This window comes from Pezoporus occidentalis, unplaced genomic scaffold (genome assembly GCF_034315485.1).
Source record: "Pezoporus occidentalis ecotype Australia unplaced genomic scaffold, CSIRO_AGI_Poc_V1 ctg23, whole genome shotgun sequence".
NCBI classification, from domain to species: Eukaryota; Metazoa; Chordata; class Aves; order Psittaciformes; family Psittacidae; genus Pezoporus; species Pezoporus occidentalis.
In genome coordinates this window covers 10,356,361-10,382,696 of record NW_026914180.1, presented here as the reverse complement: position 1 = coordinate 10,382,696, position 26,336 = coordinate 10,356,361, and the positions used below count along the sequence as shown (strand labels likewise).

Below are 26,336 nucleotides of genomic sequence, written 5' to 3'. Positions count from 1 at the left end.
TAACACAGGAATCGTAAATAGTTGCAACTTGACTGCAAGATGTGGAAATCGGTTTTCTTTTCTTTTCAGCCCTGCAAGCAGGCTGTAAGCCTGTACCAGGTTGTTACAACTCTCTGAGCAGACAATTTTCTAGGCCTGAAGGAACGCTTCTCTTGTTTAGGGGCAGTGTTTTGTAAACAGCTTCATGTTGCTGGGCCTGTTTTGATGACTGAATTTGCATTGCCGTACCTCAAAAGATTTGTAGAAAAATAATCTGTAGTGGTTAAAAAAAAAACAAAAAAGGGCATTTTTTGTTTATGGCAATGTGTTGTGCTGTTTGATAGAAGATAAAGAGGATGATAAAAGACAATGCATTTTGCCATTTAAAAATGCTGATTACTTAATGAATTGCATGTTAAATTCAACTTAATGGAAAAAATATCTTGAAATGGAAAACAATCTTTACCAGCACTATATATTTCATGATTTTTTTATTCTCTATAACCAAATAAGATGCAGAAAGTACCAGGAAAACATTCTTTCTTCTTCACAGTGCTTTCAAGTCAGAACTCCTAGTATTAAAATGATAATTCTAGAATCTTCTTCAACCTTGCCTGCAAACCATGGTTTCTGGGAGGATCAGAATTACTTTTCCTTGAAATTCTTAGATTTCTTTTCCTTTGTGGCTTTGATAAGAGTAATAATAAGCTCCCTTTCCAAATGAAGAATTGCTCTTCTGTGTTTCTGGGTTGTTCTTTGTAAGAAGATCTTGTTTATTCTGGAAGTTACATCCAGGTAGCAGCAGCATGTCAGGCTGCTCATCTCATGGGATGCAGAATGCAGGCAGATGAAAAGGAAACCAAGAGAGCATAAGGGGGAAAATACAAAGTGTGTTTGTAGAGAGGTATTTGATCAGGAGAAAAAAAAGCAGGGAAGTGGAAGACCTCATAAATTGGTAAATAAAAGGGAAAAGGAGAAGAGAGTATGGTGATGGATGGTGAAGGAACAGGGAAAGCTGTAGGCAGAAGACCTTGACCCCTGAGCAGAAAGACTTACTTTTTGTTTTCATAAAACCTGAGGCTTAATTTACAGTTTTGCTGAGCTTTTATAGAGATGTGAAAGGGGAGTCAGAGAAATGTAGAAAACCTGGGATAATCACAGAAGGTAAACATACCAGTGCTTGTATGCAGTCTCATATAAATGCTTGTATCAACTGCAAGAGAATTTATTTTGCATCAAATGCAAGAGAGAGTGTAAGAGAACTAATGTTGAGATAGCCACACTGGGAGAGCAAGAAAATGCGAAAATGATGTGCTGTTTTTAGTAGCATGCTTTCAAGTGGATGCAGGCATGTAAGTTTTGACAAACTGGTAGTGGTGTGGAATTTGGGAACAAGTAAATTCAATGATTTTGACCTCAATAGGGAAAATATTCATAGAAGTTTCTATAAAGTGTGATAGATTTGAATCTTTAACGTGGTAAATGTTTTTTAGAACTGGTTTGTTGGTTTGGGGTTTTTTTTGGGAAGTTGTTACAGCAAGGAGTATGTTCATTTGTGAACTATGAGGAAAGTTCCAAGTTTTTATAATCTTGACCGTTTGAAACACTGTGGCCTGGACTTTTTTAACATTCAGCTGCAATAACTATTTATTTTAATCACATCTAATCTTAGAAACCTGTATATCTACAGAGGGTTGCATATTTGTTTTGTGATACGTAATTCTTCTATAATTATATATAACAAGCTGTGTTCCTGTGCTTAGCAATGGCTTTGGGGCATGGTGGGAAGAACCTGACAGTAAATGGATAATTCCCGACTTCTTGTGTGCAGACTTCTCAAGCTGCTTTGTCTCTTTTAATCCAAAAGCAGCCCTTAGAATTGAAGTCTAATCCCAAAGCTGTGTTGATGCAAATGATTTGCATGCCAAAAAGAACCACTTGTGTGACGAAGGATTAAAAAGTTGGCTTCAAGATGTGTTTTGTTTTACAACAGCTGCCTACGTATGTAAATTTGGTCTTATTAAAAAGAATGAGAAAATCTGTGTATGCCATTGGAAATCATAAATGTTTTTGTGTTTTTCTTTCTTTTTTTTCCAGATTTGAACATGGAATTCAACCCATCAGATCATCCACGAGCCAGTACGATATTTCTCAGTAAATCACAAACAGATGGTAGGTTACTGAATTTATTACAGTATTTGCTATTGCAGTTCTCTCTAACCCCTTTGTTAAAATGCATGGGATTGTCTTTTAATATATAATTCTCTTCCCAAACAAAGAGGCTTTTATGCATCATGTTAAGAGTTTAAAGAATCTCTAATTATTTATTTTGTCAGACCAGTAGTAGAAGGTGCAGGTTTGAGTTCTGTCATGCGCTGAAATTGTAAGTTCCAAGTAGGTATGGTATCAGAACTACAGATATGGATAAAGCCTATATATAACTATATTTTAAAAATGTTTTCCTTGAATCTGAAACCAAAATTTCCTGTGTAACTCTTTTGTTTTTGAAAACTCCAAACATTAGGACAAGCTTATGGGAAATGTGTGGGAAGTATTTTCTTCAGAAAATGCCAGTTTACATTGACTAAGAAGACAGTCCAGAGTTTCCTCCGAGGTAGCTGATACTGTAAATATCATGAGCTCAGTACTAGATTTTAATAACAGAACAACATTCCACCCAAACTTTCTGTCTTCTTCTTTCATTATGGATTCGATATAATCATATATTTGCCTGGAGATTTTTTTTCACTTGTAGACAAAATGATCTCTCTGGGGTTATATCTGCTAAGCAAGCCTCTTGATAGAGTTAGTAGAATAGAAGCCATTTATTCTGGTTTATTGATTCCCTGTTGAACATGTATGACATGTTGTTTTAGAAGTAGATGAATAATCAATGCAAAACACATTATTTTCTACCAAGACTTTCAAAGCAATTCCTACATTGTAATTCTGATTGTTCAGTGTGAATTCTTTGTCCTTCTTTTGCTGCCTATAAATGCCATTTTGATTTACATAGTAAATTCCAGTGTCAAATATATGACTTACAAATACTGTAGTTTTCACTTACTGTATATTTCTTGCTAATTTTTGCACAAGACTAGAACAAAGAGGATATACATTTAGGTCCTGGTTGAAGAGTTAATTCTGTGAGTACCTCTGTTGACCTTCAGTTGTACTTCTGAATTCAGCCCTGGTTCTGTCAATGCCTTATAAAGTGGGTTTTTTGCATTATATACCATTTTAACATGGTTTGGTAGTCTGTAAATTAATGATATTTTTTCCGTAGTACACTGTATTATGAACTTTGATGTCTATATAGTGTTTTGAGACTGTATAATCCCATATGGATGCTGTTTCTTGTTACAGCTTGTTGAAAAGAAGGACAAAAAGAAATCCCAAGTCCAATAATTAAAATTTTGACCACACCTGATGGTTATTCTCACTTGTAGTAATAATAATGGTTAATTTATTTCAGTATGGGGTTCACCATAAGCGTTTTTTAAAATGACAGTTTACAGCCGTGCAAAAGCTGGTCTGTGAAGCTTTGTTCTAGCTTAAGAACAAAGAACAACTCATTTTTGAGCAAGAGAGTGAATTTAGGGAAACAGTATGGAAATATTATCAACGGGAGTGTAAGATCTGTTCAGCTATCTTTGATAACAGTGGAAAAAATCCAAAGACTATTTTGCCTGTACGAAAGAAAAAAGATTCTGTAAACGTTTCTCTACTGATGTATTGCCAGTAAAACATCCCATTCTGCTGGGACAACTCACAGTAGCAGATATTTTACTTAGCTGTACTTTGGGCCCCTTATGGAGCCAAGTGAGCTGTTGGAGTTACCACATTATTCATGGAGGTTGCCTGACATCAAAATGTAATAACGTGCTTGTTAAGGGGAAAATATAAGGGTTGTTTAGGATGTGTAGGGTTGTACTCTGACAGCCAGATGGAGTCTAAGGGACCCCCACAACTTCTTAAGACAATATAGAAGAGAAGAGCTGAGCTGGCAATATTGAGAACACCTTGTAGGCATGTAACTACCACTCTCCATCTTGTATAGCAAACCTTCCTGTTGACTGTGAGTGAAAATATTTCTATAGATAAGACCAGCAGACAATTGAAATACACAATGGATAGTTGAGGGGCATCGGGTCTCAAGGTTTTATCCAGGATCTGGCTGTGACTCTTGAGTGTCTATCTCATGTTTTTAAACTGGGAAACGGCCAAGTCTGTTGCTACATGCTGGGGCGACTTGGCAACATTACCTTCAGGCAATTGTGTGTATGGCTTTCTAGTAGCCCTGTACTCTCACAGCCTCACTGGTAATCACTGGACACAGTAGTGTCCTGGAATAGGAGCTGTGCTTGAGCTGCTTGTAATCAACATGTGGGTGAAGAGCAAGCAGACTACCCCAGATACAATGAGATGGGATAGGCTTCTCTGGATATTGAATGGTCTGAATTTCCTATTGTGCTTTGAAGCTCGAATGCAAGTCTAAGCATCTTAATTTGTCCTGTTTTTCTCACTAGTCTGCACCCTTAATTACCTGAGAGTTCGATGAATCTGTAGAAAAGTTGAAGACACAATAAATACTAATTTGACTCCTAACTAAAGTAACTTTTCTAAATGCTTCCAACTCTGTGGGAATTTTCTAGGTGCTGAATCATCATGAGTAATTCCCCAGGTTCAGGGAGCTAGTAAAGAATTTCCCCTTTTTTTTTGTCTTCTGTCACTCACTTCTGTGAGTGCTTTATGCAAGTTTTCCCTTGTTTGCTGACTGGCCTGTAAGTGGGGATGGTCTAGGGTACTGAAAAGCTGTGGACTATTTATTTAATGTGTGCTTGTGGTTAACCCGGGGTTTACAAAACTTAGCACTCTAATAATGTAACATCCTGTCCTTTTAATAGCAAGAAGGCAATGGTTGCTACTTCAGGGTGCTGATAATGGTCTTTCTTGAAAGTGGGTTACAGCCGTCCACCTCTCCTAATTTACATTAGGCTTTACACACACAGTTTACTGGCTGAATTTTTCAGTATTGGTGTAACAATGGGTTTCAGGCAAGGAGGATTTTGAAACTGTATTTATATAGTGGATAGAAGTGAATTAACCTGCACTTACTCTTTCATGTTGACTGGGAACAGTCTTCTGTCTTGAATAAAACGAAAAGAAATGTTTTGAAACTCCCAAAATGTGAGACATTTTGATTGATGTAATCCTCAAGGGTTTTGGTCTTTGATTCTGGTACAGGTAGCATTAAGGTGGTATATAGAAATTGCACAGAGTTCCTATTACAGCTCAATGGAGAACACGTATATACATAAATACACGCACACACATACGTATGTGTGTGTATTTTCGCACTCATTTTTATTTCAATACATCTTCCTACTACTGCAGAAGTTCACTAGTAACAGTTGAAAGTGCCTGCAGAATAGGAACAGGTCGTTGACCTTTAAATGAGGAAAACTAAGACAATTTGGCAGCATCTCGGTCTCCACTTGAAGCATTCCAAAACTTTCAAGTTTTAAAATGTTAGTAAGAAAGTAGAAGTTCAATTGTTTAAACTGACTCTAAATCTGTCTAGCTTCATTTTCTCAAAACCCTGTGCTTGAAAGCCAAAAGCTTGAAGTTGCAGTTAGGAAGTTATATTACAAAATGATGGTTAGTTATAACACTACAGTCCTGTCTGCTGAAGTCCACACTGTGCTGTGTGAGCTGTGCAGAGTATTTTTAAACTGACTGAAGCCAATGGAATTACCCCTTTGCATTCATTTTAGCTTGGCAAAACTGGCCTTTTGCCTTGTGCAATAATTGTCTTTCCCTTGTTTAAAGACAATTATTTCCCTTGTTTAAAGGGCGGGTTGAGTCACAAGGGAGAGTGGCTGTGACAAAATTGTTTTTTTTTGCTATGCCCAATTTCCGATTGGCCTGTGTTGTGGAAAGAGTTGAGCCTTACACTATGGCAGAGTGGGCCAGAAGTGCAAAAGCACAGCTGCCGCCTTGTACTGCCCTACCTGAGAATCCAGGCTGAATTTCTGTTGTATGGGGAAAATAAGGGAAAGGAGGTCAACATGTTGCTTGGAATAATGTGCAGCAGAAGCAGTGCTTGAGCAGGGAGAAGTGAGGGGTGTGTATAAATACATTACTATAGGCTTCTGGAGATTGGAAATAGCAGATGGGAATGAGCTGTGAGTGATGTTCTTTTGTAAATACATGATTTCATGGGGAATTGAGTAATGGATACAAGGGAAAATACAGTAAAGAAAAAGTAAGGTAGGGAAAAAAAGTGATTAAAATGGAATTTGGAGTGTATGTGTAGCCTGTCTTTATAGGATTTTGTCCATTAGAACTTTGCATGTGGTATAATTGTGATTAAAACACTGTTAAATACTTAACTGTGTTCAAAATTTCACGGTTAATAGGTATTAATTTTCAGTTATGTACTCTTATGAGGTTTACACACAGTTTATCAGAATTGTTTACTACCTGTATATTGCAACATGCAATACTAGACAAATACTTTGGCTATTCTTAGAAATTAATATCTACCATCATTTTGGTGTTTCCTTTTCAATTACTTCAGTCCTTTTCTGGTAATAAATGCTGTAAGGGGAACTAAAGTGTAGTGTAATGTTTTAGCAGGACTTAAGGTGGTTTAACTTTTACTAGGCAATCAGAATTTTCCTGCTGTTCCTGTTTAATTCTGTTTCTTATATAATGTCCGTAATTGTGGATCTGAGCATGTACTAAGTGACATGGCTAACATCTGTCATGTGTGATTCTCCTTTCTGCTCCCTGGGAGGAAAATTATGTAAGGATTTTTAAAAGTTTTTTCATATTTTCTTTTCATTTTATGTCTGCATTAAACACAGTTATTTTGCAGTATTCACACATACAGCCTTGTTTATGTGAGATCGCTTGCTTATAGTAAATCATGAATAACTGCTTCTCATCCAACAGGGAATGGACAGGCTATCCCACCATTATGAGCGCTCTTATTTTGCTAAGTGTATTGGGTTGCACAGCTTTCAAATCATGGTATGCCAAAGTGCATTTAATCGCCTACAGCATGAAACCATTTAAATCCTGAAGTTTGATTTGTGTTAGTTGCCTTCAGACTTGTATCTTAAATACTGTGGTATTTTCACTGGAACAGAGCTCCACAGGCTCTCTATGGGGTGAGTTAATGGGAAAGTGCTTTAAAAAAATTAAATAGAGTATATTTAATCAGCTGTAATAAGCATTTGCCTGACAATTAAGAGTTTCTATGTCTATCTCCCTTTTGTTCCTGTTTACTTTCTGAATATTTTGGCTAATTGTGGCTTTGACTTGCAACCCTTGCTTGTGGTGACTGGTTCATACTCGCCAAAGTAATATATTTTCATGGTTATATGTAACATCAGTAATAGTTTCAGGCTTGCACTTGATAATTATGGAAGGCAGTGGTGTAATGCGAATGGTTTCAAGGCTCCTCTATGGGAGTTAGTGCACAGTAAGCTATGATGAGAATTCGCTAACTCCGTGGTGTAGCTGTTTAGCTGCTTTCATGCCTGTAGTGTAGGCCACTTTGCAGCAAGGTACCTTGCACGAAGACACTAGTGGCTCAGAAGTACATACACAGAGAGCTGGTGAAGGATGCCTAATCCATTGCTAACTTGGGACTGTATCTTACCGCATATTAACTTTCCCATGCGGACCAACGCTTGGTGAAGTACCCAAATGGATGAGAATTTTAATCCGTCACCACACTAGTGAACGTAAATGTCTTTATGCGTGCAGATACATGTTCTTTCTGTGTTTGATATGTAAATATATTTGGTTAGTGTAAAAGCAGTTATAATGTTGCACATAGATAGCCTCCTGTTCTTTTTATTATAAATGGTATATAAGAAACTTAATCAGGAAAAATAGTCATGTAATATTTCTATCATATTTTGTGTTTTTGCAGTGAGAGAAAAACGCAAGAGTCTCTATATAAACCACGTAAGTGAAAATGCCTCGCTATGCAGCTTTCTCCTTGTTGTCTATATTATACAGTAAATAAGTTATCACACGTGATTTCCATACTGGTGAGAGGGTGCTGATGCTTCAAATGTCCTTTCTGCATCAGAATCCAGAAGTATAGGTCTTGGCTATTGAGTTAGTGGAATGGTGGATGTCTTGAAGACAATATCATGCTCACAACCAGTGTACATAGGTAACTGGTACCTGGGACAAAGAGCTGCATACATCAGTGTCAGTTGTAAAATTATTACAGAGCTCTCAAAACTTTAAAATGCATTTGTGTGCAAGTTTGGTTTGGCAGAGAGCCGCAGCATTTCATATTTACGCAGAAGTTCTGAAGTGCCTGACCAATGTTGATGCAAGGTAAATGTGGACTGACATGTGCTACTTGCTGAGTATGAAGATGGGGGTTTATTATGCTTGTGTAACCCAGGCATTTTTCAGTTCAGTTCTCTTCTGCTTGAATCAAATTCATGGTGAAGCTGAGAGCAAATCCTCTGTAGCCTGCTTTGGACCAAGCTCTTTGCCCCAGTTAGTATTGTTTGTACTAACAAAACAATAGTTTGTTAGTACAAAGAAGCACCTGGAACCAGTGAATTTATCAGTATGTTAAACCTTGTGCTGAAGTATCTGGAGTTACACCTCAGTAAGATTGAGGAGGGAAAGAACTAATTGTCTCCAAGTGGTATTTGCATTTAGGGTGAAATGGAGAGTTCTCAAAACTCTTCTCTATCTGTGAATATAGGTCGTGATTTCATGAATCATTTTAAAACCACTACAGTTGCTGAAAGAAACGGCTGTGATTTATAGGGTCTGTCTCCCTTTGTGCTGAGCAAATGTTTGTGCAGATCCAGGTAAACTGGATTGGGGCACAAATGCAGGCATGGCTAAAAGCTAAAATGGATCTGCTCCTGTATGTGATTGCACCCTCAGAAAGGGAGGGAGGGATGAGAAGGCAGGACTGCTTCGTTTGTTGGCAGAACTAGTTTGTGCTGAGTGTTTCTGCAGTTACTGCCTGGCTTCAAAAGCAAGCTGAGATTTTCAGTTTCCCAAGATTTTGAGAAGTCATGAGATACTGAAAGGCTTATAAAAGCCTTAAAGCTTGCCCCACAAGTTTAGCAGTACTTCTCACCTCCTGTTCCCCTGTGAAACGCTTCCATTGTTTACGGTACCTGTGAGGGTGGCTTGCAGTGCAGTTGTATTGCTATAAAATTAGTTGTAAAGCTATTGCACTGGGTTCCTGGAAATTTAATAATGTGTGCTCAGGAACTTCCAGCATGCTTTGTAGCCTCAGACTTGAAAGGTTCCATGCAAAAAAAAATAAATATTTAGACATTGCAGAGCAAGGTAATAACTGAATTTCTGTCACAATCTGCCTTGTGTCATGGATGAAATTCTCACAGGTCCTGAATTGTTTCATGTCATATGAAAGATGTGTTCTGCATTAGGCAGGCTGCAAGTGGATTCCTCTGGTGGATTGAACAAAGATGACTATTAACACATGCTGCTGGAAGCACACTATTGCAGTCCCTGGTATAAAAGATTTTTAGGCAATGGTGGCTTGTGCACAAAAGGAAAGGATGATCAGATCATATCACTGAAATGTTGCACTGTTGGGAGCTCAATGTAGCAGCTTGTCCAGTTGATACCAGTGTAAACTTCCCTCATTAGTCTGGTTTACTGCTATCTTAAGTCTGACTTCTTTCTACTTACAAAGCACTTCTAAATTACAAGGCTAAAAATAGCCTTTACGAAGCCAAAGTCCTTACCGTGGCTTTTTCTCTGTGTCCCTACAAGTCAGTTAAATTCTTTAGCCAATGCTCATAGATAAGGTATATTTTCAAATGTGGCCTGTGATATTTAAGTTACTTCAGCAACCTGTGAGTATTCATTCAGCACCTCCGAAAAATTTAGTCTGCTAAAGCTGTTGCACAGACTGGTGATCATTTTTGAACTGGTTGCTGTGGCCTTTAGCTGGCTACTGTGTTTAGGTTTGTAGACTGCAGGGAACTATTGTAATTTTCCTAGAGAGCCTTGTTTGAGGACATAGTTAAGTTTAGCAATTGTGTGTGGCAAACGATGGGGAGTATTTGCATGATAAGTGAATTTATTATATACCCTATTAGTTGAGCAGTTCTTTTCCATCATTTTTCAGCATGTGCTGAGTGCATTTGTAACAGGAGCTATTCCTACTCATTTATTTCCCTGTTGATGTGACTGCTTGGTCCCCATATCTGCTCTAGAGGAAGCAAGCCAAGAGGACCTAAATTTTGGAGCATTGTTTTGTCTTCTTTTTACAAGAACTCCTCACAATAATGCAGTGCTCTTCTCTTTTATGGTTTTTCCACAATGTCATCTCTTTTCTAAGTCCTATATACTTATTTTGCTTTTGTGATAAATAACCATGATAAACAACAAAACATTTTTATCCTTTTGTTCAGTATCTGATTGGTTATTTTGCAGTCATTTCCTGGGTGATCAGGGAGGCTGGCTAGTAAGAGAAGCGTCAAGAAAAGTTGTGCTTTTTCTTATTAGTGACTTGCTGAATTCTGTGTAGCAACAGATGGGAATAGTAATTTATACAAGTTTTGAAATGTTACCTGTGAAAACAGTATCAGCTCTTCCTCATTTACAAGTCCACTTTCTCCGTATGATCACACCATTGTTCTTTTCCTTTCTTGCTTGCTTTTGTTTGTAGAGTGTTTTAATTGGGTGACTATTTGCTTTGATCCCCAAATACAAATGACAGGTTCCTGCTTTTATTTATTGTGTTGTCAAGGGCTGGCAGTTGTCCTGTTTCAGATTCACCTTGTCCGTAGGTGTGATGGAAGAAGCCAGCAGCTGTCTGGTTTTGGGTATGAAGAAGGCAAGGGGAAAGGGAAGGCAGGAGTGAGAGGGTGCTGTGGAGAAGACATCAACTCTCAGTCTTTCCACAGAGTCCAGGGAGAAAGATGACAGGTTGGGGATGGTGCTGGATCCTTTGTATCCTTGTAGGTGCTGGCAGTTATCTACCTACCTACTATGTACTTGGTGGTTTTGCTTTCTTTTCAGCGTGGAGACCTCATAGCAGCCTTCCAGTATCTGAAGGGGGCCTACAGGGATGCTGGGGAGGGACTCTTCATTAGGTATTATAGTGATAGGACAAGGGGTCATGGGTTAAAGCTTAAACAGGGGAAGTTTAGATTGGATATAAGGAGGAAATTCTTTCCTGTTAGGGTGGTGAGGCACTGGAATGGGTTGCCAGGGAGGTTGTGAATGCTCCATCCCTGGTGTTCAAGGCCAGGCTGGATGAAGCCTTGGGTGATATGGTTTAGTGGGAGGTGCCCCTGCCTATGGCAGGGGGTTTGGAACTTGATGATCTTAAGGTCCTTTCCAACACTAACTATTCTATGATTCTATTTTAATTTCTAAACGTTTGCAGCAGACTCTGCTTCCCCTTCCAACTGAACTGACAGTTGCTGTTTTTTTGTTTCGGTTTTAGTGTTGCTTCAGTGTGCGCTTGCCTTTTCTTTTAATCTGCTTAGTCAAGCTGCTCATGGGGATAAAGATGCAGACTGAGATAGAGGCGTTTCCTTTTTCAGAGAGGAGAGATTGCATCAGTATCTCTGCCTGTACAAGGAGAGCAAACAGGAAGACATGTTTTATGTTTTTTGAGGGTGTGGGTGGAGAAAAGAGTGAATGTTTTATTATTGTTTGCAGTGGCTACTTCTTTATACCTTGTGATTATTTTTTTTGCAGGGGAAAGGAGCAGAGTAGGGGTGGAAAAGTTGTTTTCTCTATCATGTTTTTCTAGAAATTTTCCCTTTCAGAAAGTGCTTTCCTCTCTTCTTGACAAGATGTGCTCTTAATGTTGAATCTCTGTTCATGAGCTGTAAAAATAAGGGATATTTTTTGCACATTGGAATATTTCTGGGGGAAGATAGGGTGGGAAGGATAAAAGAGAAGAAAGATAAAAGGAAGTAATATCTCTCTTCTGCATATTTTTACTTTTTTTTAATTCTGGAGACACTTCATTAACCTTGTAGCAACAAAGCTTGCTTCCTTTCAGCATCATCTTTAGGGATCTGGACATGACTTCCACTGTCTGCTACTTGGCAACTGGATGTTCAGATCCCAGCAGACTGATACTGTTTTTTATCATTCCAAGTGCAAAACCTAACATGTGTATAGACCAAAATTTTTTAGGCATTCTGGGGAAAAGTTCCTGGGCATCATTCATGTCCGAACCCCAGTCCATGTAAGTGACACTGTGGTGATTCACATCAGAGGAAGTTTCTTCCCAGCAGCAGCCCAACTGATGGAGACTAGTGGAGAGCAGAGGGGTAGTTTGCTGTACATGGTTTGGCAGAAGCAATTTCTGTGAGCCTTTTTGCATGCTTGAAATGAGGTATGGTATTTACTTCTGTATAGCTCCCAAATTTTCATGTCAGATTGCCTAAAGAGGGTGTCCTGCTTCCCTATTGTAAAACTACTAGACATGTGACTGGTAATCAGACACTTTCAACTAGTTATTATAAGAGTAAATAAGATACATTCTGAAATGGGAGCATAGTTGGAAAATCAGTTTACTCTGTGAAACATGCAAAGCATAACATAAAATGTGAGATGTTGTTTTAAAGTGGACTGCCTAAGGCTGGCTGTTGTAAAGGCTTAAAATTGCTGTCCAATTTCCTTAATATATTTTAATTAACATTCCTTCCTCAAAGAGAAGAACAAGAGAAACTGGAAGATAGATTACAGACTTCTCAGGTGCTCTTGAAGCTCTCCTAGAGATTGCTTAATGTGGGCTTTGCTCCCCTCCATAGCAAAATCACAAAAAAAACAGGTCTAGAGAGGGTCTTTATATGCCATCTGGCCCTATACTTATGCCATTCCTAACAGATGCTGTTCAAGCTTCTTCATACTTCCAATAAGTTAGAATGAGCAGGTTTTCTTTAATGGCTTACCTAAACTTACAGTTTGAAATTACTTTTTTTTCTGGTATGTCAGCCCCTTGCTTCTTTTCCTGGCCTCTATGGCGATGAATTGTACCTCTTCTCTAGCCTTGAGACAATAAGTTATATGAAATGACAAACTTTTGTAGGGGGAGGGAAAAAAGATAACTTTTGAGGTAGAATGAGAGCACACAGGAGAGTTCTTTTACAAGGTTGCTGTACAGTACTTGCTGTGCTGGGAGCCTAGTAAGGTCCCTCTGGTCAAATTGCACAACAGTAGCAATTATGTGCTATGTAAATATAAGCCTTTGAGCTGCTTTTAGTGTTCAAAGAACTATTTAATCTTTCAGGTTTGTAAATCAGGGTGCTTTATCAGTGGTTTAGTAGGGCCTGTGTGTGCCGCAGAAGAGTTTACCAATGGTTGCTGAGCCGCCCAAGAGCTTGGTGGTATGCTGACATAGTTTTCTGAAGTTGATGTGAGTAAGGACAAGTTTTGAGAGCAGAATACTTGCAAGTACAGATCTAGTCTAAGGCATCATTTTTAGACATTATCAAGCATTGGTGAAACTAATGAACTGGTTGAATCAACTAATCAAGGTTGAATCATGTTATAGACTAATGAGGTACAATGAGTATTACTTAAGAGTGGTTGGACTGGATCTTTTTTTTTATTGCTGTAGATGTTGGCGGAGGAAGGTAAGCAGTTTCTACTAGTTTTGATTCAGGTGAATATATCCATATCTAGACACTAACTGTAGACAATTATACTGTAGTATCAAATTATGCAAGATGGAAATAAATGCAGAGCTTTGCAGAGCCATGCAGAGAATTGTGTGCATGGCTTGCTTGATTTTGGAAGCACTTTGGTGACCTGTAAAGTCATGTTTCTTCTGTGAAAAACGTCAGAATTAAATCATGTCCTGAAGCAATAGAAGATCCATCCCCAAGATAGGAACCTCCCTGTTCCAAGTCAGAAGCAGTCCTGGTATATTGCTTGTTGTTGAAATTTGGATTCATGTGTACTTTTGCATTCCAGTTTTGCCTATTAGGATTTTGGCTAGCTTCTAACTGCCTGGAAGCTAATGGGCATGTCTCCACAGATGGGTGCAAGCAGGCCTCAATCTTTCCGTGGGGTGAAATACTATTTAACAGTACCTCTTAAAATCATGCAATAACGTACACCTGGTTTGATGGAAGAAGAGACAATACTGTCCTTATTTAGGACAGAAGCTGCAAATTATCTTTTGATGGGGCAAGTGCAAAAGAAGACTGAAAAAGGCAGAAGCTTCTCTGCCAGACTGGAAGCTGACTGGCTGACAGCCAGCTCTGGTACAAACGCTGTATAGCTTCATTAGGGAAGTGTTGTGCCCGATGAACACATCCTGCTGAGCCTCAAGGCATAGTGCCATACTAGTGTTGCTAAAGAGCTTCCAGGGCAGAGCTGGCTGGTCCTTTTCTAGTCAGTTCTGAGTATGGGGTTTGGTCAATATGCACTCACTCATCTGTTAGATGTTTCTACCCCAAACCACCCTAGAATGACAAATTTAACAAAAGAAACAGTAACACTTCCCCTTTCCCCACAAATTTAGTTTTAATTTCTGAGTGATGCTAAAATGAATGCTGAGAGAAACTCATCCTCTTGTTCATTCTCATTGCCAATTAGTTAGGAATTTCGTGTGATTCCTTTCATATCATAGCAGGTATACGGAAGGAGTTCTGCAGAGCTTGCACAATTTTGATGGCAAACTAAGCCATTCTACTTCTGAAAAGATGTATTTTATGTAAACTTCAAGTAAAGCCTGTTGTTTGTGCATCTTGAAAGAAACATGGTTTGGAAAGTTGGTGAGTTTCAGGTTGAAGCTGGGAGAAAAATAAAGCAGTGATATTTCCTTAGCACTGGTGCAAGAGGGGAAAACTGCTGTTTTTAAGAGCTAGAAACACCTGGCATTAACACAAGTACACTGAATCTTGATCTCTCAGGGTTTGTTCTCTAAGACGTGTAAAAGCTTACCAAGTTATAAAGCAATTTTTTCCATTATAACATCTTTTCCTGTAAAGAAAGAAATTTCACAAAACAGCTGTTATGTACTCATTGTAACCTATACTGTCAGCATTTCTTAATGAATGTCTGTCTTTGAAATGAGAAAAATAGCTGCTTCTGAAATAAAGAGCTACAAATCATCCCTCTAAAAGAAATCATAAAATGATAGAAAATTGGTCCAGAATTCATCTCAAGAGGTCAGTCAGTGTGGTTTCTTTCCTGAGAGCAGAATCCTGCATCTACACTATTCCTGGTATATGTTTGTTTTACCTTTTCTTTACAACTTTCAGTGATGGAGATTATATCATTGCTCAAGTCACTCAAGCTATCCCTGCTGTTAGAAAAAGGTGATGGCTGGGTTGGATTATTTTTGCCATCACCTCCTCTCTCACTTTCAGGTCCAATCTTAACTTTCCCTAGTTTGCTAGAAGCCTGCTCTTTCTTATCCCATCCACGCTGGTCATGGAGAGCAGCATTCTCTTCTTTGCAATTCCCTTCAACATAACTTAAGGCCATTGCTGTTGCATTGTTCTGGAGAAGACCACTCCAGTCTTTCATTTTTTTCCTTCTAGATGAGTTTTTTCAAACCTCTGATGAATTTTGTCCTTCGGGAATTGTGTGACAGATGAAGTCAAGATTCTTGCTGAAGTTGAGAATTGTGACGTCTACTGAATCTCAGCTTGGGTACAAACATATTACTACTTCAAGTTAAAATACACACATAAAGTGAATCCCACTTCATATTAATTAGGTACTTTTAATTTGTAAATATTTGTTAATAGCAGAGATTGTCAAGGCTCCACACATGCGCTATGCTCACTGTCACATTTGCATACGAAGGTTTACAAAAGGAGCTATACCAGCCCTTTCATCCCCCATGTCAGCCTTCATGGTGGGACAGAACCTGAGAAGGTTCCCATTAATATTAGAATATAGAGCCTTGAGAAATTAGCCAAACCTTTCTCAGCTGTTCCGATCTTTCTCTTAGATCCTCTCTGACTTGTCTAAATGGGAGATTTTTGTGATCCGCCTTGATGAATTTGAAGTGTGAAGGCATTAAGCTCCTGTACAATTTTGGGTGTGGACTTATCCCATTGAAATGGACACAGAACGGGGGGTTCTCTGTAGGACAGTGCTGAATACTGAGATGATGCTCAGAAACCAATTTGGTCCTTTGCAAGGATGGAGAAGGTTCCTGTGCAGTATTTTGTGGAGGTTCAGAAAGGCATATTTGGCTGAACTGTGAGACTTAGCTCTTTTCCAGCTCAGTCAAGCTAGACTATGAAGCTGAAGGTCTTTTCCAGTAATTTGGAAAAGGCAAAAAACCTCTTACCTGGCATACCATATGGCTGTACTTGGACATCAGAGTAGATGCTAAGAATGTTGATCTATGGATAGATTACTTATTCACATGGCACAAATGTGTATATATATCCAAGATAGTAGGTTTACACTTGGCACCATTCTTCAGACTGGGAGAGGTACCCCTTCCTGCCAAGTTGTTGTGAACAGAAAGTGAGGCATGAGACACCACGTATTTTTCTGAAGTGTGAAAAGTTCTCAGCCTAACAGAGTGTGATGTGGGCTGAAAACCGTGGAGAGTTCTGTGATATGGTAGTTTCAGAAATAAGGTGTGTGGCTGCAATTATTGGCATGTGTCAAATGTAAATGCTGTTTATCTAGGAAGATTTAAATCTGACAATGGTGTTGCTACAGAGTTGTTTTCTGTTTTTTAACTCATGTTTGCCTTGAACAAATCTAGTCCATTTGTCTTCTGTTTTATGTAAACCTTTAAACTATGTTTATACTTAAAATGTAGAATTAAAACTTTCCATATGCCTTTTTAAATTTAATATCTAGACATCCCCTTTTTTTCAACCACTAAAGTCTCATTTTCAGCTGTTCTAAGTTGCTTTGCCTTTATCATGCCTGCATAAGGTACTTAACAGACTAGTCCACAAATTCAAACTCAGCTGTGGTAGAACAAAAGCTATTAAGTCACCACTCTCCTAGTACTTTTCTCTGTATACATCAATGCTAGATAGTACATTTTGTTATGAATGCTTCCAGTGCTTCTAAATGTTTTGTTTGATGCCTTGCTTTACATATAATAGCTTGGTAGGTTGATGGATTGTGAGCTTCCCTAGTATCATGAAATACCTTTCCAAAGTCCTGGAGGATTTTTGAGAGGGGAGAATTTTAATTTTCCCACTAAACTTTTCACTTCCAAGAAAAGCAGTTCAGCCTGTGATTCCATTGGTCAAATGAGGGACCTTGATAGAATCTGTTGGTGAGATTTCACGTAATTTGAATGTGGTGTTTCTACAATTGTGATAGTTTCAGAAAACAATTTAATTTTTTTTTTCAGTTGACAGAAGACTTTGCATGCTCCTTCACTCATAGCTGGGAAAAACAGAAAGATGACTCAGATGCATGTAGGTTTTACTGTTCTCTGTCTAATGAATGCTGCTAAGGAGTCTGCTGCCTATGGAAAATTAAGCATTAGTGAGAAGATGGGAGTGCTGGCACTTTTAATAATATCTGTTCTGTAAATTAGGGGAAATTGTACTGAGGTAGGAGTCGCAGGACTGTAGCCTGGAGACTCAGTTGCTCTGAGCTGGTAAATGCCTGTGGATTCCACTGATGTTATTGACATTGGGCTCCACTGAAACAGTAGAAACAACATTCATTGTAAGGCACATAAAATTTCCATGTCAATGTGCCAGCTGAATTTTAAACCTATTCTGTTGTAACTTAAACATGTAATTTGTTGCACTTTGACTGGTCTTAACTTTCCTGACACAGGCTCTTGTTCAAGCTATTCACTAGCGTAGGTAAAATAAGCCAGGATAAAATCAAAGAGCATTAATGACTGTGACGGCTATTGCTAATATGAAGAAACTATTCTCTTTAGACTGGTGGTTGGTTGGCTGCTCTGAAGGAGCAAGGAGCTGAAGGAGAAGCTCTCTCAACAAAATATCTTCAGAAATAAGTAGTGTTGTCAAATGTCATTTTGTGGCTGAGCTTTTCAATGTTTTTATGTGGTAGTGCAGAAATACAGTTTAAATCTGTGGAAAACTTTTTCTATTAAGAGGTGTTTCTTTTTTATTTGTATATCCACTTTCTCTTACGTACTTTGATGTATTTTCTTCGTGTCTAATAACAAACTATTCTTGATGAATTATTTTTTCTGAGTTTTCCCTTTTAAACTTTAGATGTTTTAGTAGTCTTACTGTAAAGATCTCTTTCCCCTACTTTATTTTGTTGGGGTTTATTTGGGTTTGGTTTTTTTTTTAATTCTCTTTTCTCCAAGCATGGTTTTGTATCTATTTCTAAATCTGTCTTCGTTGTTAACATGATTTCTTTTTCACTCTTCCACTTACTTTTTTTGGAATGAGGACAGAACCATAGGTCTTGTTCATCTTTGCTTTCTAAACATATGTATGCATTTGAGTAATTCTGCACAAAAATTTTTGCATTGTTTTGGGGAAGGAGGGGTGGAGGGCAGATTGGGACTGGAAAACATTAGTCAAGGCACAGGCAGGGATTGTTGTGACTTTTGCGCTGGTAATTATTTCTGAACTTTCTGAGCTGCTTCAGAACATGATCACATTACTGTGTGCGTCGTTGAGAGAAACAGAAGTCTGTTTTTTCTGAATTCTTACATCTCCTCAGAAAAATGCTTTGGTATTACATAATTGCCATTGTTCTTTTGCATGTTTTTCATAGCATCCTCCTGGGCAGTTGAGAAGGAAGTACAGTTCCTGCTCCACTATTTTCCTGGATGACAGCACAGTCAGTCAGCCAAACCTCAAGTATACCATCAAATGGTGGGTTTTATAACTCTATTTTTTGTTTTGCTAGAGCCTGTGTTATATATGTGTATCTATGCATACATATTTCTGAACCATTACTAAGCAAGCTTCAAAGGTTTTAGTTTTTGAAGGAGAAAATTTATGTAATTTGATCATGCTGCAGAGGCAGTGAATAGGATAAGCAAGAGCTTATTTTCTTATTTTAGCTCTGTGCAGAGTCAAACTCCCAATACTGCATATCTCAACAGAAAGCAACAATTAAGATTCTCAGATTCCAACAGCTGAAATCCTTGTGCTTCAACATTCAACCAGGTACTTGCTTTGGATGGGTCCTCAAAACTGACTTGGGTACTTGTTTATTCATAGTTTTGGATTTACCTGAATTTTAAGACCTCTTTTCTGTTCATGAGATGATGCTTATGAACATTTGCTGAGCTTTCCTTCCTGTTTTCTGTTGGAAATGGAAATGAATTGTCTGCAGATTCATTTCCTTATTGACTACAAGGGCACTGGCAGTTTATTACACAGCAGCGGGGAGCTTTGTGTGTGGTGCGTACATGGGCTTACCCTTGGGTGTTGCCTCAAACAATCATTTCAGGTTTCACTGGTGCTTTTCTACATTTGGAGAGAAATGAAATTGGTATTTATAGAGGATTGTTCTTCACACTTTGTACAGTAAGGGGAAAAAATGACAGAACAAATGCTCAGGCATTTCATGCTATTTGTTCATTATGATTGCTGATACACTCTCTTGAGTTGTTCATAGGATGATTACCTTGCTGTACGCAAGTGCAAAAATTTATTAAGATAAAATCTCTGCTACAGAAATATTTGCATGAGAGACAAATATAGTCAGAATAACACGTCCAAAGGGGTTTATAGTGTTGGTGGTCACTAAAACATGTTCTTAATTTTTCTGATTAAGGGAAGAAGAAGGGAATGGAGAAGGGATTTGCAGTCAGACTGACACCTAATCCCTCATCAGCTCTTTCTGCCTGAATAATAGTCTTGCTTTACTTCAAGTTTCTTTAATTAGTAACTTAATAATTGAGATGAACACTGAAAAAAAAGGATTTTTTTTTTCTTTTATTCTTTTTTCTCCTTCTGGAATCCCATACTTTACTGCTCTAAAATGCTTTGCATGCAGATTTCTTTTAAGTGCAGCCTTTTGGGTTTTGGGCCCCTTTTTGAATCAGAACTGAAACTGCTTATGGAAAGAAGAGGTGGGCTCAGTTGGCTGCAGCAGCCCAGACTCTTTTGCAGCAGGCCGCAGTGGTCAGCAGCAGCCTTGTTGAAGAGGCGCTAGAAAGAAGTGCTGGGGGTTGGGGAGCAAAGTGGTGATGTTTGGGAGAGACTTGGGATGTAAGGCAGGAGGGAGAGCCATAAGGAAGAGAGGGACTGTGTCAGGCTGGAAGAGCTGTTGCTGGGTCTAGGTGGAAGGAGTTGTGCAGGGTTGGGGCCAAGCTGCCAGTGTGGCAAGGGGTCAGGGGGTTTGAAAAGGGCTATGTGGGGTGAGAAACTGGACTTTGGCACATAAGGCCTCTGGGTGAGGAGTCTTTTCTCTGCTGTCTGGCTGCACATTTAACAGATTGAAGGGTAGAGAGACTGCAGGATTATTGCTTTTGTAAAACTTCATTTCTTGCCCTCACCTTGGCAGCCTCTGCTGACAAATGGCTAGTGTAGGTAAATCTATGAGGGATGTATTTTGACTGTCTTATTTGTTTCTTCTGGGTCACCTTACACACTGGTGTATTTAAAATATTAGTGCATATACTGGAGATCTGCAGCATCAGTGGGGTGGCTGGGGTAGGGTGATGGAAAGTTCCCTAAGCTTCCTTCCTGCATACCAAGAGCTGGCTGAGCCAGCATATGAAAAGCAGAATGAAACTTGAGTCTGAGTTAATCTATTACAGCTCCAAAAGACTTTCAGATTCTGATACAGATTTGTAAATAGTAAATACTTTCTGAACATAATTTGACATTTTGTTACAAAAAGAACCATATGGGCACCAAGCAGAGAGCTCTGTACATAGATTCTTGCATCTGCTTTCATAAAGTGAACTGGAGCTGCAAGTGTGTTCCTTGGGGCATAATTTAAAATTAAATTTGAGGACTAATTCATTTTGTGAATAGCTTTCAGTCAGGCTAACTTCATTCATAAATGTGTTTTTTGTGTTCAGTGAGGACTGTGCCCTTCAAATGTCTACGGTACACAGTATCTTTTAATTCCTTAAATATGTATCTATAGAAAAAAATCAAATTTTAAAAGCACTTATGAGCTAAAAACTTCTAGTGCAGTCAGGTAAAAGCTGTAATGCTCATACAGAGTTAGAAAAATGTTTTTACTTTCAACTAAGAAGAACTATTTTCCACTGCACGGCTGTTCAAATAAAGCAAAAACAAACAAACCTGAAATAAGTTAAAATTCTACTAATGGCATAGCTCCAACATATTATCTTCCTAATACGCAGTATAGCAGTTTTCATGTAAAAATTCTGGAATAAAATTACAGAACAATCCATTGACTCTTTCAAAAGGCCTTTTATTGGAGAAGGAAGGAATTTTGCATCAGTGTAAGTCACAAGCATCTTATAGTGAATCACTGACAAGACAAATTGTCAACAAACAGAAACTCCCTCCTTCATCCACTTTAGCTTTGACTGGGTTTTGTGCTGCTGGAACAAGTAGGGAGTCATGAGTAGAGCGTGTTTCCTTTGATAACACTGGAGTTGTGAGTTGGAAACTGGAGAATAACCATGAGAAGCCATGTCTTAATTTTCTTTGGTCTCAGATGTTAATGAAATCAGTTAGTTGTGTATGTCATTAAAATCTTAGCTTTCTGTGAATGTAAGGACGCTTTTTGTCTTTGCACAGTATATAAACGGGTACTTTGGTGAGTGGTTGAGACCATGGAAAATGCATAATGCAGTAAGTTATTCAGGGAGTCATCTTTCCTGAGTTAAAGTAAATAACTTGATGCCATAAAACTGTAGAAGCCTGGTATTTCAATCTGGTATGTGAGTAGCTACATAGAAAGACAGCCAAAAGTTAATGGTTTTAAACATAAAATCATAAGCCATTTTTAAACATAAAATCATAAAACATTTCATGTTAGCCTGGAAGCATTAGCAAACAATAACAGGGAATGTTCAATGTCTGTGATTCTTTATCTTCAACCTCGGAAGTCAATAGGAGTCTTATCATTGACTTTGGTGGCGTAGGGCATTAAATGGAAGGTATGTGCAACTTGGTATATGGAGTATGAGTATTTTTGTAAGATACTTGATTATTAGTGAAAAAGAGGCACTTGGAGTGTGCTGAACAGATATTCTAGAATTGTCTGTTTAGAGCCGTCTTCCTGGTATCTGACACTGAACTGAATAAAATAGGCTGTTGAGCATATTTTTGTCATGCATTGTGCTGGGTTTTAAATTTGCCTGTTAATATAAGTAATATAATTTGACAGTCCTGAGATACTAACTCTATATTTTTCTTTACAGTGTAGCTCTTGCAATATATTACCACATCAAAAACAGGTATGTGAATAATGAAATCTTGTACTGAAGTTATCTAATCAAAACAAATTAACTGATCAAACCCTAAAAATCCATGCTGTGTTTCTTTCAAAATTTTTTTGAGTAATAGTTTCCTTATTTTCCATGCTAGAAATGAGAAACATATTCTTTTGTACGTTTTATATATATTATTTTGCTTAGAAAAAATAGAAATTAGAGGATGATGTACCATAAAAATCTGGAAGTCCAGTTCATCACTGAAAAACTTTGATCAGTTTTTGGTTTTATGTGTACTGGGCGCTTCTGCATGGTTACATATGTTGTGATTATGTATAGACAAATCTGAATAGTGGCTTTCAGATTGATTTTTTTCTCTTTTTTTTATAATTTATTTTTTTTACTACGCCTTTGTAAAGGTAACTGTAAATCATTGATCAGTTAATGTTGATGGTTTTTGAAATAAAAGATGGTAAATATACAGGAAGAGTGACATTGTGAATAGATGTAATTCAAGAAGCCTCAGAAACAGAGCAGGTCCTGGCTTCTCTCTTCTGGTGTAGTATGTTTTAGATCTCTGCTCAGTCAAGTTGATTGAAATTGAATAGAAAATACATTCTCTAAAAAGTAACTTGGTGCATAAATTAGCTTTCTTCATGTTGAATCATGTTTTGTATCTTAACTTCCCTGTCCTCATGATATATCACAGTATCATAAGATAATATTTCCTGGCATTTCTAAGGAGAGATTGTATAAATACTTAAAGTGACTTTTTTGTCTATGGCTTTTCAGTGTGTCTTTTCAGAGAACTTGGCTTAGATCTCAATCTAACAAGCCACTTGCACATTTTTTTTCTTCTGGACTGTAAGAAGTCAGACTAGAACAAAAGGAATTACTCATAAGTTTAAAGTTAAGCTGGTACGTCATTCGGGACCATGTTTCAGGTCATTGGCACCCATCACACTTGAAACAAGGCTGACATCTGAAGAGAAACCTTTAGAAGTGCACAGGGGCAGAAAGGCTTAGGACTTGATCTCTGCTGAAAGCACTTGGAAGACTTTCCAAGATGTCAGTGGGCCTTGGACAGAAACATGGCAATATGGAATGCAGGAGTTGGAGTGAAATCTTTATGCAAACTTTTAATCTCATTTCCCAGGAAATGAGGCATCAGTGATCATGCTTGGATTACTTGTTTATCCATCTGTGGTTCCCTCTTTCCCTTGGTTAGTTTGGCTAACTAGTAAATTTTTACTATGCTTGACTAAATGAGAGATGTCAAAGATAATCAGACTCTAAAGTTATGTGGAAGTAAGTTATTTTTAAGTGCTCTATTAAGTTTCATGCCAACTATATAAAAGAGAAAAAAGCAGATTAGGAACTACAAAGGGTGAGGAACTTCAGTAAGAGCACAGAGTTGAGCAGGAGGAGTCCAGAGCCAAAGTACACCAGACTTGCTTTTTTGCATATTGTCATGGAGCTGATTTCTGTCTGCGGTAAAATATGCCCACTTGTGTTCTTACAGAACTTGATGCAAATTTGACGTACAACTAATAGACAGAGAGGTTAAACTTTATAAAAGAAAGAGTCCCAAGACAGTGTCTTGGAGACAGACACATTCTGAATGTTACCTTCTTGGGAAACTTGCTATCTGCGTGTGCTTTTAGGATGGAGAGGTGATTTATTCAGGCAGGTCTGGTTGCTGCCCCGGGTGGGAAGGTGCGTTGTAAACATTCCCTCTGTTGTGCTCGGGACAGATGGTCTCAGCAGCAGTGCTGGAGCTGGCTTGTGATCATCAATTAATGACTCTGAAATGAAGGATGTGAAGTGACTGTTCTGTCTTCAGTTTTTTTGAATTTTGGAATGAAGGGACAATGTGATAACAGCATTCAGATGTACTTGCTGATGAAACAGCAATAGCAAAACGTACGTTCTATTTCCTGACATTATAGGCTAAAAGGAAGTTGTTGACGTATGTGGTAGATTTTGGTTCGTTATGGGGGGTGGGGAGTAAGAAACCACTGTAACTCTTATGAAGACTCAAGTTTGATTTTGACAGAAAACGAGTCAAGCACTTGCTTTGCCAAAGAATTGTTTTCAGGCAACATTTAGTTGTTCATTTTCTCCTTCACAGTAGGCTTAAGACTAAATTATTTCCTAATACTCCAAACTCTTACTAGTCCCATTGTTTTTGAGAAACTATACATGAAATAGAATATTTCTTCATATGTTTCCCACTTTCAATTTGATTGTGACATTGTAGTTATTATTCCTTCTTTACCCAGTATCTCCTGTCATTGTTATATTGATTATTGGCTTTCTGCAGCTTTTTTTTTGTTGTTGTTCTGCTTAGCTGTTCAACATGTGGTAAAGTCTGCACTTACCTTGTTTTCTGAGGAATGCATAAGTATTGGTGAATTTGCTAAATAAATAAACAAAAGAAACCCCAACAAACTAACCATGAAAAATGCTTAGGATCAATTTGTAGATGGTTCATTTTATAAAGATAATAATGTAAACTTGTTCTAATGTTTTTTTTTTTCATATAGCTTGAGGACAATCAAATGTACCTTCATATCATGCAGCAGCTACAGCATGAAGAAATAACATAGGAAATTATTTCTTTCTTTCTCCTCATTGTGAAGGGCCACAGTTTATTTAGCACATCAGTGAGACTACTTCTGTATTAAGATACTAGCCTTTTTATGCAGGGGCAAGAGTCTCTGTTATATTCCTTGGCGATTGGGAATTTTGTAGTAATTATCTCAGTCTGTTTGTTTTAGTTTAGGTAATCCTTAAAAAAACCCAACGTGCTTATTTCCAGAGTTAAGAGGCATTATAGCAGAATAAATGTCATCTTCAGATGTTGACGTTTAAATGTTAACTGCTAATAAATACGTTTTGTAGACATCAATCCACTGTAAAACTCATGTTTGCATGCTCTGAGACATGTGCTATTGAGTAAAGACAGAAGACATATTCAGTGACTTCTCTCTTAAGAACTCTATGACCAGAGTACCAGGATGCTATAAAGAAAGATGGGATTGTATGAAGGAGGTCACATGGATGCATCTGTGCACAGTGTCCAGTTCTAACTGGTACTGTTACACCACTCACTTCTGTGACTGTCAGTGTTCCTGCCAAGATTACACGCAGCAAGATCTTACATTGCATACTGGATGTTAGGCTTGTGAACTTGCAGAAACTTGCATGCTGATTTTGAGCAACAGGGATCTGAGAGAGAAATAGCAGATAAAACCAATGAATAGGAGTACTATTTTGTCGGGTTTTCTTTTTTTTTTTTTTTTTGTATATACTCCTTTTTGTTTTCAGAAATCATTATGAGAACAGGATAGGATTTTCCAAGTAAAAGAAAAAGGTGAATTATATATGTATTAACTAAAAAATAACTGCAAAAATAGTTAAGAAAAGGAGAGTAAGCTGGGCTGATTTTATGTTTATAGTAGTACTTCTTACTACGGTGAACAAACCTCACAGTAGAGAGTACAAAAGCTATGTGTCTTGGGCATTGAAAATGGAAAATTTCAGCAACTTTATAGTACGGGTTTCATGTTACATGTGAATTTTGTGGCAAAACAGGTCCAGCTTCTGTTTGAAAATCGTATTTCGGCTGTGTTTCTAAGCATCTTGCAGCATTGAGAGTGCTGGAGTTTTAGCAATATATTTGTGTCTATGAGAGCTGCGTGCTGTCATGTTCAGATAATGACACTACTTTGGTTTTAATGCTTTTTAGGGATACAGACGGAAGAATGCTCTTAGATATTTTTGATGAAAACCTTCATCCCCTTTCGGTAAGTTCATCTTCCTCTTCTTCCCTTTCATGTGAACTGTCTTTCTTTCTGTCTGCTTCATTTTGTTTCAGTCACCTATTTGGAAGTATTTCTTCCTTAGAAATCCGAAGTGCCACCAGACTATGACAAACATGACCCGGAGCAGAAACAGATTTACCGCTTTGTTCGGACGTTGTTTAGTGCTGCTCAACTGACTGCTGAATGTGCCATTGTCACCCTGGTGAGTGTCTGAGAGATGACAT

At 38.1% G+C, this 26,336-nt stretch overlaps 1 protein-coding gene across 3 annotated transcripts in view; it reads left to right on the top strand.

The window, feature by feature from the left end:
- Positions 1–26,336, top strand: part of CCNY (cyclin Y) — a 122,271-nt gene that overhangs the window by 71,038 nt on the left and 24,897 nt on the right. The window contains exons 2-7 of one of the 3 annotated variants that reach the window (XM_062621548.1): positions 2,077–2,151; positions 7,928–7,962; positions 18,688–18,788; positions 22,274–22,309; positions 26,037–26,094; positions 26,195–26,314. In XM_062621548.1, the coding sequence (XP_062477532.1) occupies positions 2,077–2,151; positions 7,928–7,962; positions 18,688–18,788; positions 22,274–22,309; positions 26,037–26,094; positions 26,195–26,314 (425 nt within the window). Of the gene's footprint in view, positions 1–2,076; positions 2,152–6,203; positions 6,791–7,927; positions 7,963–18,687; positions 18,789–22,273; positions 22,310–26,036; positions 26,095–26,194; positions 26,315–26,336 lie in introns of those variants that run through there. The other 2 variants (XM_062621549.1, XM_062621550.1) reach the window with 2 other exon arrangements.